The 15,079-nt window shown below is 34.1% G+C and overlaps 1 protein-coding gene across 1 annotated transcript; it reads left to right on the top strand.

Annotated features, from left to right (window-relative positions):
- The first annotated feature begins 5,136 nt into the window (after positions 1 to 5,136).
- Positions 5,137 to 8,945, top strand: LOC128245644 (acetylcholine receptor subunit alpha-1-B-like). Its single transcript, XM_052963856.1, has 2 exons — positions 5,137 to 5,759; positions 6,436 to 8,945. The coding sequence occupies exons 1-2, from the start codon at positions 5,241 to 5,243 to the stop codon at positions 7,381 to 7,383; spliced, it is 1,467 nt and encodes a 488-aa protein (XP_052819816.1). The 5' UTR covers positions 5,137 to 5,240; the 3' UTR covers positions 7,384 to 8,945.
- Positions 8,946 to 15,079: the final 6,134 nt, after the last annotated feature.

The following is a 15,079-nucleotide window of genomic DNA, read 5'->3' on the forward strand; positions in this document are numbered from 1 at the left end:
CAAGAATGTATGAAACCCGTTGGTTTGCTGTATTTATACTCACGATAACACGTGACCATATTGGACGGTTCTAACCTTTTGGAGTTGTCCATGTTTAATGTTAAGTCTTTAATGTTAAGTTATTTTCATAGATAATTTCATTATCTACACTAATTTCAAACCCCATATTAATCATAAGCATTGAGTGAATATCAAAGATAGTAGTAATCCAAATAATAATTGTTCATGCATACTTACTATTTCCTATATCTCCTTTTTCTTATTTGTTTATAAACGTATTTGTAAGTTTAATACGATTGAAAAACAGTGGTTTTCTAACTATTCAAAAGTAATGAATGTTTACAATAGCAAAAACTATGCCTTACTGTAAAAGCAGCAGACAACAGTTGCACGACATATCGCTCGGCATAAGGAGCTCCTCGGCCATTTTTATCGAAAACGTTTGTTTCGAGAAAAATGACCGAGGAGTTCTTTATGATCGCTCGGCACAGTTTCGCTAAACTAATATAAAATCACATATGGTACAATACACAAATACATGTTTGCCTTAACCCAGGCTTTGACTTAAATTTTACCTTTGAGCAGTAAAATTACTATTTAAGCCTAATATTTATAATTAGAAAAACTGGCTGTTCACGAAACAATATTGTGCATCTACAGAATAATACTACCTAACAGAAGAGTTATGTACATGTAGTATATGCTTCCCGTTGGTTTAAAGAAATTTATCAGTGAAATAAAAGCGATATTTCACTCTTTCAGGTATTGAAAATATCAATATTTTTCACTGCTTGTGAATTTTAACTTTTTAGGCATATAATTAAAAGAAAAAAAATATGAATGCTTCAGTGCATAAAATTTCACCTCGCGAACACCAAAAGTAAATACATGTTGTAGTTCGCTCTTGAAGTATAGCTTTTGGTGCTCATTCAGTGAAATATATTGCAATCTTATAGTGAAACAAACAATTATCCTCTTATAGACCTGCAGTTCGTTAGTTATTGTAGGGAACAAGCGTTGATCTACCGATCGACAATCGGGACATACCAATCGAATAATACGAATAAATAATAGTATAACTACCTGGGCTAGACACATTCCATTGATTAATATGTATGTAAGTTTATTCTTAAGAGGGTGCACACTTCTGTTGGGACAAAATATGTAACGTGTTTTCAAACGACGCCCATCGTAGGCAGCTCCATCACAAGCGGCTCGAGAACAATTATCGGATGGAAAATGTATAGCATTAGGCGAAAAAAATGTTTGCTTCCACTAACCCGAACGACCCTACTATTTCCTCCCGACTCTACACTTTTTTAGCCGAAGTGCGGATTTTTTTTCGGAAATTCCTAAAAAATGTTCATTTACGAGTGAACATGATAAAACATGACCATTTTATATCTTTAACTTTCTACAATAGTGATATACCAGGTTGGTACAGAAATCCGGGTTCTCAAAAAAAATTAATCTTTTTTTTTTGGCTAATATATATAATATTACTAAAAGCGAAGGTGTGCCGGTCCAGGAAAATAATGAATAAAAACAACATTACACGAGTATAATCTAATGAATTTGCCAAACGGTTTCGATGCAAATGTTCACCTGGACAAATAAAGAAAATACTAAAAAATGATGTGCTCCGATACGTTTGGAATTTGTCCTATGACTATCGAGAATAAAATTCACAAGTTTCGGTAAAAGTATGTGTTTTTGTGAATGTTGTGGTCTAACATCGGTAGATAATTTTAAAAACCAAACATGAAATTAGAATATATACCCATTGTCTAAGACAAAAAATAGAAACGAAAAAACTGTTGTGGACTAAATAACACTAGATTTTGTGCTTTTTGAAAGAGTCCTTTTTTCTTCATTTTCCATTCCCTGGTGATCTAAGTCACTCAAACGCCTCTACTTATCCAACACGGCCTCGGAATGTCTCTTCAAACTGACAGTGCCCTAGAACTCTAGGGCCCAGGTCTGTTCGTCTTCCCGGAAGAGAGGAAAAGAAAGGCGACGACCGCATAATTCATCACCAAGGCGTACAAGGCAATAAAAAACCATTTGTCCAGCGCCGAACTTCGCTAGAGAGGATCAACACTATGAAACAGCGCTGACAGTCAAAGGAATAGTAGTTGACATTGATATCACACCTGGTGTCCACTGTCCAAACGAAGCTCCAGGTCACATCACCTTTAAACTCCAACAGAGTATTTTCTTCTGAAAGTGAACAAAATACATGTACAAAGGTCAAGATTTACAAATATGCTACGTTCCGTTTATTTCTTTCATGTTATTGTGAAAGTTTTGGTTAATAAGCGTGAAATCTTGGAAGTCAATCGATTGTATGGTGTTCTTAGGGTGCACTCTCGAGGATGACCGTTTTGACAACTGTTTTTATTTTTTGTCTTGGAATGAGCCAATGTTTGCGTAAATGTCTGAAAACCAGTGATGTGATATAAGACGGCTAACAAAAGAGCAGATCGCAGTTTTCATATTTACGTTTGAAAATTGATGTTTATTGTTAATAGCGTTGATAACGCTTTAAAGATGCACTCTTACTCCCAAAATAGATTTACCACAATTAGTAATATTGTTTTAATATTCCCAAAAGGATGAATAAATGTTGAAAACATTGGTTCTTATGAAGAATACCGAGTTTAATTTGAAAGAAATGAACACAAAACACGGTATTTCTACCTTATGAGAATAAAGTAAATCACAGTAAATCTTTTAGCATTCACCAATCATTCATTTTTTTTGCGACTTCTGCTATTAAATACATGGTTACAATCTTGTTATCAGTAATAAATATTTTCCATAAATGCATTATTTAGTAGATATTAAAGGTATATCAGTCAAAATGTATGTTTGTTATACTTGTGTATGTATCGGTTTAAAATAAGAGTGTCATTTTAAGAAATATGAAATTTTCAGCAGTTTTGAAAACAACTGAAATCTGTTCTGTTGTGAGTTATCTTATATGACTGAATAAAATGCATTGATGGCAAAATCACCTGATTCTGAGACAAAAATAATTGAATGCCAAAACTGACAATTTTTGAGAGTGCAGCTTTAAATGGCATACCACCAGTGTGACAAAACGCGATTGACAATTCCCTTGGATCAATCCGAGGGAAGCGCCGATCTGACTTCGAATATGATTTTGATCAGATTGCACCTTGATTAAATGCAAGCATACGCCCAGTATCGAAATGTTTCGCCGGACTTTTATAATTATCATTTAGACTTTTACATCTTACATCTAAAACAGGCATTGTATTTGTCATCATTCCCCGGCCAGTGTGGGGATTTTCTATGTCAATGTGTGGCCTCCAGAGCATGCCAGCGTCAAGGATAACGAACTACACGTTCGTCATCATTTCAGCCAGATTAGATTTCTTTCATTCCATAAGAAAACTAAGAACGGCAGTCATCCGTTCTTCAACGTCGTCCAATTCGACTCGCAATTCTGGTTGCATGCGAATATTAAGAACAAAGTTTCTGTCTTCGCCACCACCTTTCTGAAGATAGAACGGCGGGGCGTAGTTACTGTAGTTAGACATTAGGCTTTTGAAGTAGGTCGGAAGTTGGTTTGTTTGACGCGTACCTCCTTGCAAACTTTTCTTTTGTGACGAGTGTTTATAATGAACGGAAAACTCGTCCATCATCATCATCATCATCATCATCATCATCATCATCATCATCATCATCAATAATAACAACAACAACACCTTCTTATGATAATCCTGATGATGACGCTGTTACTGTTGATGTTTCCACTTCTAAAACAGCCACTACTACTCCACTACACTACTACTCCTACTACGTATTGTATTCCAAATATAACTGCTGCTACTAATCTCGCGATAATCAACTATATGTAATTTGTCGCGTAACGTAGTTAACACTTTAAAGTGTCACGTAACATAAAAGTTACGTATGAAACACTTTAAAGTAATAACAAAAATCAATAGTAGAATTCAAAGTTTATTTGTAACAAAAAGCAAATACTTCATCATAATTATTAAATGTAGATGTACTTAGCTGGTGACAGTCGTGATAGCCGCTGGCTATTAGACCAATTAGCTTGACAGTTCATGACGGTAGAATACGTTCTTCTTGTATATAACAAGAAATTAAATATGCACACCTGTCACTAACCAGACGAAAAAAGTAGTATATATGAACGCATGTTTTATAGTTGAAGAGTGCGGTTAGGCAAGGCAAGGAACGAGGCCTTGGGTCCTTAATGGACGGCAGTTAGGATGCGAGATTACCTTAAATGTCATGCTGTATTATATACTGATTATTATACTTAGAAAGAACGTGGAACAATAAAGACTTAGAACACTTGAACAGTTGTTGGTTGGTTACTGAACGAACTATCACGAAAGTTAAGTGAGCGTTGGCATTACGTGACAAATTGTGAACGAAAGGACTATGATTTTATCAAAGAGATGACCCTTCATTTATTCATTTATTATCATGAATCCACGAAGTAAAATGAACCCTTACGAAGAATTTCTACCTACACAGAAAAATACTCCACGGTATCATTTTGCATCGTGTTTTGTATCGCAAATATTGGCTCGTTCCAAGACAAAAAATAAAAAAGTTGTCAAAACGTTCAATATGTGAGAGTGCAGCTTTAAGAATAATAACAAAATATCAAAATACATCCTTACACCGGCCAAATTACGGAGTAATATTGTTAAATCAATCGACACATTCTAAGCTGAAAAGGTTCAATTAATATATTTAGATGTTGAAGAGTTATAAAATATAGTTATTTACATTTGCACTTCATGTATTCAAACATCACTCAAGTTTTCGGCTTAGGGAGTTAAAGACTGTTTTCTTTATGAACAATGACTGTTTTTAAATAAATTCAAAGATTTCATTCTTAGCCTTAAAATCAAGAAATATTTTACTGTTGAAATATTTCTTTTATGTTCGACAGGTATCGAAATAAACAAAATTGAGATAAAGTGTTAATCCTATGAATCATGCACTGCAGAAAGGTTGAGCATGCCTTAGAAAAATAGCTCAAGCCACATGAATATGCTTCAAGCGCCAGCTTCTGGGTACATACCTGTTTTTTGGCATGAAACCATTATTATACCTGCAATTAGTTTACGCATTATTACAGCTGTAATGATAATGCTTGCACAAAATCTGCTGCGATTTTACTTGGTATTGGAATAACAATAATTATTGCCTCAACCACACCAAACAGAATGACGACTTTTCTTGTTTATATTATTTTATTCAATTCTTACTGTGTTTTGGTGCAAACATACGGATATAATCAATCGGAGAATAAACCGAAACAGGACAGCGAGAACAGGACTAGTTTTCCGTTCGTTAGAAACACTCGCCACAAAAGAAAAGTTTGCAAAGAGTTTCGCGCCATAGAAACCAACTTCCGGACCTACTTCAAAAGCCTTATGTCTAACTACAGCAACTACGTCCCGCCGTTCTATCTTAAGGAAGGGGCCGGAACAGACAGTAACTTTGCTCTGAATATTCGCATACAACCAGAATTGCTAGTCGAATTGGAGGACGTTGAAGAACGGATGACTACCGTTCTTAGTTTTCTTATGGAATGGAAGGAATCTAATCTGGCCTGGGCTGGAATGATGACGAACGTGTATTCCATTATCCTTGACGCTGGCATGCTCTGGAAGCCACACATTGACATCGGAAATCCCCACCCTGGTCTGCGAATGATGACGGATACAATGCCTGTTGTCGATGTAAGTTGTAAAAGTCTAAATGCTTTTTATATAAGTCCGGCGAAACATTCTGATACTGAGCATATCCGTGCATTTAATCAATGTGAAATCTGATCAAAATCATATATTACGCTTCCGTCTGATCAATCCAAGGGAATCGTCATGTTAAATCGAGTTTTGTAACACAAATGGTATACCCTTTACAGCTGCACCCTCAAGGATTTCAATTTTGGCTTTTTTTCTGAATCAGCTAATTTTAACATCAATGCATTATATTTAGTCATATTCGATAAATAAAAAAGATCAAATCTCAATTGTTTTGAAAAATGCGCCGATTTTTTTTGATTTTTCTCCAGGCGTAACCAACAATAAATATCAATTTTCGAACCTACATATGAAAATTGCTATCTGATCTTTCGTCAGCAGTATTATATCACTGGTTTTCAGTAGACATTTACGCAAACATTGGCTCATTCCGAGACAAAAATCATGAAAAATAAAACTTTTCAACATGGTCATTCTGTAAGAGTCAGAGTGCACCTTTAGAACACCATTTACACAAACGATTTACTTCAAAGTCTTCCACGTTTATTCACCAAAACTTTACAATTACGTGATATAACAAAAAGGACTACAATGTACATATGAATATATTCGTAAAAAATGACCTTTGTACATGTATTTTGTTCACTTCCAGAAAAAGATTCTGTTGGAGTTTAAAGGTGATGTGACCTGGAGCTTCGTTTGGACAGTGGACACCAGGTGTGATATCGATGTCACCTACTATCCCTTTGACCGTCAGCGCTGTTTCATTGTCTTGATTCTTTCTAGCGACCTTGAACGTTACATTCGTTTTAACCACAGCGTTCCAAGCGGAGCGCTCGACAATGGAAACTGGAAACATGTATCAACGTCCATATACAATTACACAAATTTCAAAACCCAGAAGACGCATATAATCCTTGATTATATGTTTGACAGAAATTCCATAAAACCAATTCTAGTTTTCATAGCTCCAGTGACCGTTCTTATTTCCCTATTGCCTTTGGTGTTTGTACTTCCGAATGAGGGATCTGAGAGACTTAGCATCGCGATGACCGTGCTCTTGGCCGTTTCCGTATACATGACGATGGTCGTCGACAAGCTTCCTGAATCTTCAGACCCGCTACCGTTTATAACTACCGTCTTCTTTACTTTGTACGTTTACAACGCATTCGTCATTCTTCTTATCATCTTCAACGACAAAATGTACCGTAAAAGCAACAGGAAAGCGGTCCCGTTTTTTCTTCAAGGTCTGGTTGAAATAACCCGGCGCTGCTTTTGTTTGGATCTCAACGCCAATGGCAATGATGACGAAATCGTTTCATGTACTGATGTGTTAGAAAAACATATTGAGAAATGCCGAGAAAACGACCGTACACAGAGAAGAATAACATGGAGAAATGTAAGCTCGGCGCTGGACAAATGTTTTTTAATCACCTTGTACGCCTTGGAGGTGAGCTATGCGGTCGTCGCCATTGTTGTGCTCTCTTCCGGGAAGACGCACACACCTGGACCCTACAGAGCTCTAGGAGACTTTCAGTTTGAGACTCCCCAAGTCATCACTGGAGACGGAAAGAAGTTTGAGTGCATTAAATGGGAATGAGAAAAGGAAAAGAACTCTGTCAAAAGAAAACAACACAAAAACTATTGTTATTGATACAATAGTTTTTCAAATATGATACTGTATTTTGTGTATTTATTCTAATTTAATGTTCCGTTTGTCAAATCTTCTAGCTGTGTTAGACCACCACATTCACAAAAAAACATGTTTTACCGAAAGTTGTGAATTTTGTTCTTGATAGTCATTGAACAATTTCCAAACGTATCGGAGCACATCATTTGTATTATTTTTGCTTTTTTGCCCAGGTGAACATATGCAGCGAAACCGTTTGGCAAATGAAATAAGATAAACTCATGTAATGCTGTTGTTTTTATTTATAATTTTCCTGGACTTGCCCACCTTCACCTTTTGTGAAATATATATTTGGTTAATTATTACATTTTGACAGTTTTGTTTGTTGTTGTTATAATGATGAAGCCACGAAGCAAATGAACCTATTTTATGAGTCTAAACACCCCAGCCGTCAAAACGAATCATAAATCTATCTTAATTTTCTTGAGTCAAAGGGCCGATTGTTAAGAACTTAATTTGTTAGAGTAAATACTTTTATTTAAAGAGCATAGTTTTTAACCGTATAAAAAGTGAAATAATTCACAATGTCCTCATATATTTGCTTAAAACAGTTGTCTCAAATCTTGTTAAAATACTGCAGATCACATGTGAACCCATTTACCTCTCAGTGCTGTTACGGTTTTAACGTTAACAGCGATAACCTTAACAATGTTTCTAACTTTTACAAAGTTCTAAATAATTGGCCCAATGAATGGCTATTTTCTATAATTATCCTTCTATGTTAAATATACTTTTTACGCTTATCAATGAATAATCAAGTATAAATCTGACTCCTAAAAGTCAAGCGAAAAAGCACAAGCTCAAGTATCCAGTGAAGGCTCTTGGGCCCATTTTAGGAAATGATTTTAGGTGAACGATTGTTACTTCCTTCAAATGTCAAAAATGTCTTGTCGTAAATAGCAATACATTGATTTTTTTCCCTTAATAATCATTTTTTAACTTACACAAATACTTTGGAAATAAATAAAATATTTGCACTCGGATAATTTCAATTTATGACTTAAATTAATTAAGATCTTTATCGAAACGTATCCCTGGCCAAAACTTCTAGAATCTTCATAAGCTTTACAGAAGTTTCTTTCAGTAAGCTAAAATTCATACTTATTTTTTTTTTTGGATAAATTAAAAATATTTTTTTTTGTGATTGTTTAATGATAATTTGTATTTAAAGTCATATAACGCGTAAATAATCAAAATTATAAAATAGTGTGCTTATATCACCCTGTTATAAGGGACTTAAGTAGTTTAGAGAAATTGGGGCCAGACTCTAATTTTGTATCGTGATAAGGATTTAATCGTAACTAAATAATCTTAAATCTGAATTAACGTCACATAAAGCTACACTACTTTGTGTTCATTTTTATAATGCTATTGTTAAGTTTTGTTATGTTATGTTTGTTTGTTACTCATGTCGAAAATAACTCATTGTTTCTTGTGATCATATACTCAACAATAACGATTTTTGTATCTTGTATCTTTCTTAAGTTAATTCACTCAAATATGACGCAAAAATTCATCTCTATAGAACTAAGATAATTTCAATTTACGACTAAGATCGACAAAGATGCTTATTGAAACGCATCCCCCCATACACACCACAGAAAGTGTTCTGCCGAACTTCAGTTTAAACTAGCCTATGTTAGATATCTGTTGATAATCCACGACTGTGATATGAAGAGAATACTTTCTGGTGATGTGACAAGAATTTACAGGTATATATTAAAAAGAATTTACCGCATTGACAATGTTCATTTTATGACGTTAGTTTCATACAGATTATTTTTAATCGTATGGCATCCGTTTTGGGCTTGTTTCTGTAGTTTTTCGCATAAATATTGGGTAAGGATTTTGATTTAGGACGAAATGACATAAATATAAAGCTATATTGCACGGTAAGGAAATATGTCATTGTTTTTTTTTACACTTGTGATAAACATGCACGAAAATAGCTCTCCTTTAAAGGGACGCGTTCACATATTGTATATTCGCAACTTTTTTCAGAATTGATATGATTTCATTTTAAATACAACTATTTACAAACACCCGACAGCTAATGGCAAAAACTCATTTAAACAGATTTGTTTTTATTTTTAACCTAAAATAATTCAATTTTCATTGGCGCTGTTTGGCAAAATAAAGCATTTTAATTTGCTTTTCTAATATCTGTTTACAATAGAGCTCATATCTGAACTTGTGATGTTGTTCTGTCATTGTTGAAATAATGTAGGTCAAGTTCTAAACACTTTTTTAATGTCTGACCCGATGAAACGAGAACAAGTCATTTAAAGAATACATGATTAAATATTATTTCATGAAATTACCATTATTGTATACTACCAAAAAGTACAAGATTGTACGAGGTTATTTAACTGTTATGAAATTATACATATGTTGATTTATGTAATAATTTATAAGAATTTGCGCAATATTGTGAATTGATTATTATGTAATGAAATAAGTATTTGAACATTTTGATTTTAAGTTCACAGTTATATTTAATATCTAGGTTGTCCGAATATCAAAGAAAAAATACCGTAATGTCATGATAGCATTGTTGGTAAAAGCAACATCTAGATGGTTGATGTAGTGTAAAATCGTTGTGATTTACTTAAAAACATTGAAATTATAAGTACACGTGTTCACTATAGCAAAAGGCACATGTTTACCAAGTCCCATAATTCTTGATAAAATATTTTAGTTAAGCCGCTGAATAAAAATAATGAAGATGGATAAACTTTGGCATCAGCTTCGTTTATATTCATTGCCGTAACATGCCATGTTATTTATAGAGGTAGGGTTTATTGTTACTCTTTAAGATATGTCTTTCGTTTTTGCACATTGTGTATTTGCGTGTAAATGTCTGTCATAAAATATAGATTTTGTAACAAAGTATATTTTCTCCCCCACCCCATCCCCGTCACCCATCAATCAATTACATGTCTATCACATTTTCATAAGAATTTGTAAACTGTAGGATTGTTAATTGAATTGGACAACCAACATACATGTGTGCCTAAACCATTTCTCCTCCTCTTTTTTGACCCCTCCCTTTTTTATCGTCATAATGAATTGTTGTTTTTCCCATGAACTGTCTAGTAACTCGATGTGTTGCTTTAATATAGACAAGACGAATGTTGATGTCAGGCATCAAAGACGCGGCTGATGGGTTTTATTGAATATTAATATACATCTATTGCTGTTCATGAAACATTTTCCTCATTCAGTATACAGTCTTCATCGACAGCCGTTAATGAGGACATGTGGTTGTAATCGTAACTAAAAAAAGCCAATAATGCAACCAGAGCCATAGCGGTACATTGCATGCCATTGTATTGAGAAAAAAAGTTTGCCCTTGGTGAAAATGTCCTAAAACACCTCTTACCATAGTGAGTTTTCGCGTTTTCTTTCCCCGCAAAAAGATGGAGCAGGATGCTGAATCGTTGTGTCACGTGAAAAATATCGATACCCTATGTCGATACCCTGTGACAATATATACAATTGTTAACATTCCGAATAAACACGGACATAGCCGAACTTTGACGGTTTAATCAACTTTCCAGATCGTAGATACTAGGTCGTCTCCGGCATGGGTAAATTCGGGTCGATTCGGCCGAGATATCATTTCGGCCTGATCCTTTTCGGCCTACTTTTATTCATTAATGTTTGTTTTAAATCGTGTGAATTACGCTTTGAACTTTCATTTTATATCAGTTGAATTTAAATTGTGTTAATTTCGTTATTGCGACTTATATTTGTTAGTAAAATCGTGTGAATTAAGCTTTGTACTTCCATTTTATATCACTTAAATTTGAAATAGTCAATTACTTTCGTGTTAGGCACTTATATTTGTTATCAAATGCATAATTTAAACTATTATTCACAATATGCCCGTATATTCTCACATGCTTATTTACTACCTAAGCGTGTATATAAATCGTTTTCACAGAAAGTAAATTTCTAAAATAACGAACTCGTATGACCGGCGACCAGTCAATACAAAAACACAGAGAATATTTTTTTAATTTCCTGCTTTAAACGTTAGGCTTATTCGTTGTATATGACGTTTTGGAAGTTTTACACGCATCTAAACGGTTATTGCCGACAAATTTTAAGTAAAGTTGAATAAGAGTTGATATCATTAACAAATCTTTTTTTCATAACTTAAATTTATCCGTATACACTTCCCCATTGACAATTGCAAACATGTATCCCTATAGCCTCGAGGCCGCGTCTAATTAAGTTTTTTTGTATATCAACATTGTATTCTTCTAATAAACTGTTTCAAGTTTTCATTTGGTTCGGATGTTATGCTCCCATCCGTCCATTCATCCGTCTATCTTTATGACATTTACATTTGTCAAAACTCTGAAACATGACGTATTTTATGCGTATTTTCTGAAATTCTAAAGAAAGTTACAACCATAAAGTTTTTGTTTACATCGTATCTGTTTTAGTTTTTGAATGAAAATACTAGGGATTTGGACATTCTACCGCTTTTGGACCCAATCTACCGGCTTGTAGACCAAATTTCACCCCTCTGACATTGCCAGAGGATCACTTGTCTGACTAAAGGCTATATGTCTGTATAGGCCTAACTACATTTTTTGTAGTAATGGCAACTGTCCAGCCAACCTTTCAGTGGCATTTGTCAAGTTCACATGACAGCGCTTGCTTTTTAACAATTCGATATTCCTTGAAACATGTGAATGATGGTATAGATATATTGATAATGCAGTGGAAACTACAGGGAGAAACCTACAAGCATAATATCACTCTACGATTAAAATCACAATGTACTTATGCTTGGAAATATACTTAGCGAAACATGCTTTTGAATAAGTTGAAAAAGTATAATTGCATGAAGAGATTGTCCGATTCAGCCTCTTCTAAAGTTAGTTCCATGATATACGTAACAGAATACACCAAATAGCAGATTGCTGCAGTCTGTTTCTTGGATTTTTGAAGTCGATTAAACTGAACTTTACAAATCCAAGAAACAGACTGCAGCAGTCTGCTATCTGGTGTACCCTGTTACGTATATCATGGAACTAACTTGAGAAGAGGCAGGTACATACCTTGCAGGGTTACATGTTTCAGGGTTTAGACAAATGTCAGTGTTTTTGATTGAGAAAACAGAAGAAATATTGCATCTTGCTTTGAAAACTTAAGCTTATTTTAAGTACAGCGGCTGATAAATCAATTAGACTACCCAAACAGGTCTAGTGCGAAGTGCAAATACAGACGACTGCATACTTGTGTAGGATGCCAATTAACAAAGAATGTTCACCCAACATTCTCGAAACTTCTGAAGCTTAACAACCTTAATTAGCTTATTTTAATGGGCCAAAATACATACATAAATTCAATTTTGATGAATGAAAAATGATTTATCTTGTTATCATAAAGATATTTTTAACTAATGTATGGAAAAAAACTCTTAAGGAAGTCAATATAACGCAAATTATTGATAAACAAAATTAATGAGTTTAGCTTAATCTTGTTATAAGGGACTTAAGACGTTTTGAGAATTTGTGGTCTGATTAGTTAGATGCCAGTCTTTTGTGTCGTAACTAATAGCAACGATCTCGGACGAGGTGTCAAGTAATTTGACAAGTTGTTACCATTGTTACCTTTGTTATTGCGCTTCCTAGTCAAATAGCCCCCAAGTCAAATAGCCCCCATTTTGGTCAAATAGCCCCCACTCACATTTTAAAATTGGTCAAATAGCCCCCCAAAACGCCCCCACTTTTTTATTTTTTTTATATGTATGTATGCATACTTATTTTATTCCAAAACATTTTAAAACCTTTATTTTACATAATGAAGTGCAATTAACATTATTTGAATATTAATAAATCTGACAATTTTACCAAGTAAGAATATCAAACGTTTTAAAATATTGATTATAAATAATATATTAATACATCAAATCTACATTTTAACTGCCATAAGTTGTTTGTGTTTTTCTTTATTTTAATATTGATTACGCATCGAAATTAAGTAACAAGAAGAAATTATACTTTTTTTTAAATTTTGAAATGATTTACATTTTATTCACCACTATGAATCAAAGTTTCCTCTTCAGACAAACAGAATGTACATAATCTATCATTAACAATATTCATTTTAAACAGAAGTGAGTTTAGCTAAAATCCTATGTATAATTCTTGTTTGAAACCATTGAATATACTGGGTGAGTACTTGAATCGGAACAGTACCTAATTATGGAACGCTCATTATAAAAGTGTTTTTTCCGATCAAGATCATTTTATTTACGAGTTTAATTAATACAGACGCTTGCCTTAGATACAAGTTCCAAAGAAAACAATTATCCGGTAAGTATTTCAAATACTGCTATCATGTTCAAATGTCAAAACATGGCACGTGCTTGAAAGACTTCATGCTTGCCACAATCACAGCATAATGGTACAGCCTGTATTTTACTGCAATCATCAAATTTTACTCACAAATATGACAAAAAACAACAACAAACTTTTGTAGTTGTGGTGCAAGTCTAACTAAAAATATTTCAAAAGTAGTGCCGAAAGTGTTCCGATTTAGGTACTCACCCAGTATGTATCTCTTGTAATACTCAATACTTATCCATAGATCTTTTTCCAATTTACATCCTGGAAAACAATGTTCCATTCGGCCTAACAGGTTGGAGTATCCTTATTTTTTATCAATTCATTATAAACATTTAACTTCCTTTGGTTTCAAGCATAATATCCTAATTTAAACATTTGAATTGTATCAATATGTGACTATTTACATTGTATTATGGTACAGGCTAAGTGAGGTGTACAACAACTAACAATTACATACTGATCGCCATGAAACACAGTATATATTGTAACTTTGGTGCCATCTCCCGCACTACTCGCATTCCACTCCATGCTGCCTAGGCCGCACCTCCGTCTCACAATCTACACAAGGATTATCCATTTTGCAACCAAACACTCACAATTAATAAATATGACTTAATAATATAAAAAATATTATAACTTACCTTCAAATATACATTCATTATGATTCAAATATCTTAAAAAGATTACAACTTACATTCAAATATCTTAAAAAGATTACAACTTACCTTTAAATATAATTTCAAATAAAAAAAGGAGTGGGGGCTATTTGACCAAAATGGGGGCGTTTTGACCAAATTGGGGGCGTTTTGACCATTTTTTTCCAAGTGGGGGCTATTTGACCGAAAGTGTGGGGGCTATTTGACCAAAATGGGGGCTATTTGACTTGGGGGCTATTTGACCAGGTTCCGTTATTGCACCATTTTCTTTAAAGTGACAGGTTATGGGCTTATTTAGCATGGTTTATACTAGAATGTTGACGGTTTTAAGGCCAAAACTGTTTCGATTTATTTTGCAATAGCGTTAGATTTCGTCGGGAATCCTTATGTTTAGTATACATGACATTTTCATTATGACCTTCGGATGCAGTTAGATTATACTGACCAGTGCCATTTTTAAAGAGCAAATTATGAACATGGAGATGTTAAGTCACTGCAAGATGGAGTGGATGTCAATTCTTGTCTTGAAAAATGGCGGTTGGGGTGAGGGTGGCGATTTAAATGAGTTATGGACTTTTTTGA

The sequence above is a fragment of the Mya arenaria genome, chromosome 9 (genome assembly GCF_026914265.1).
Source record: "Mya arenaria isolate MELC-2E11 chromosome 9, ASM2691426v1".
NCBI classification, from domain to species: domain Eukaryota; kingdom Metazoa; phylum Mollusca; class Bivalvia; order Myida; family Myidae; genus Mya; species Mya arenaria.

What these genes read in the sequence shown, in the direction of transcription:
- LOC128245644 (XM_052963856.1), top strand. Translation starts at nt 5,241, where the DNA reads ATGACGACTTTTCTTGTTTATATTATTTTATTCAATTCTTACTGTGTT. An exon ending in ATACAATGCCTGTTGTCGAT is followed by an intron (nt 5,760 to 6,435) that starts GTAAGTTGTAAA and finishes GTTCACTTCCAG; the next exon opens with AAAAAGATTCTGTTGGAGTT.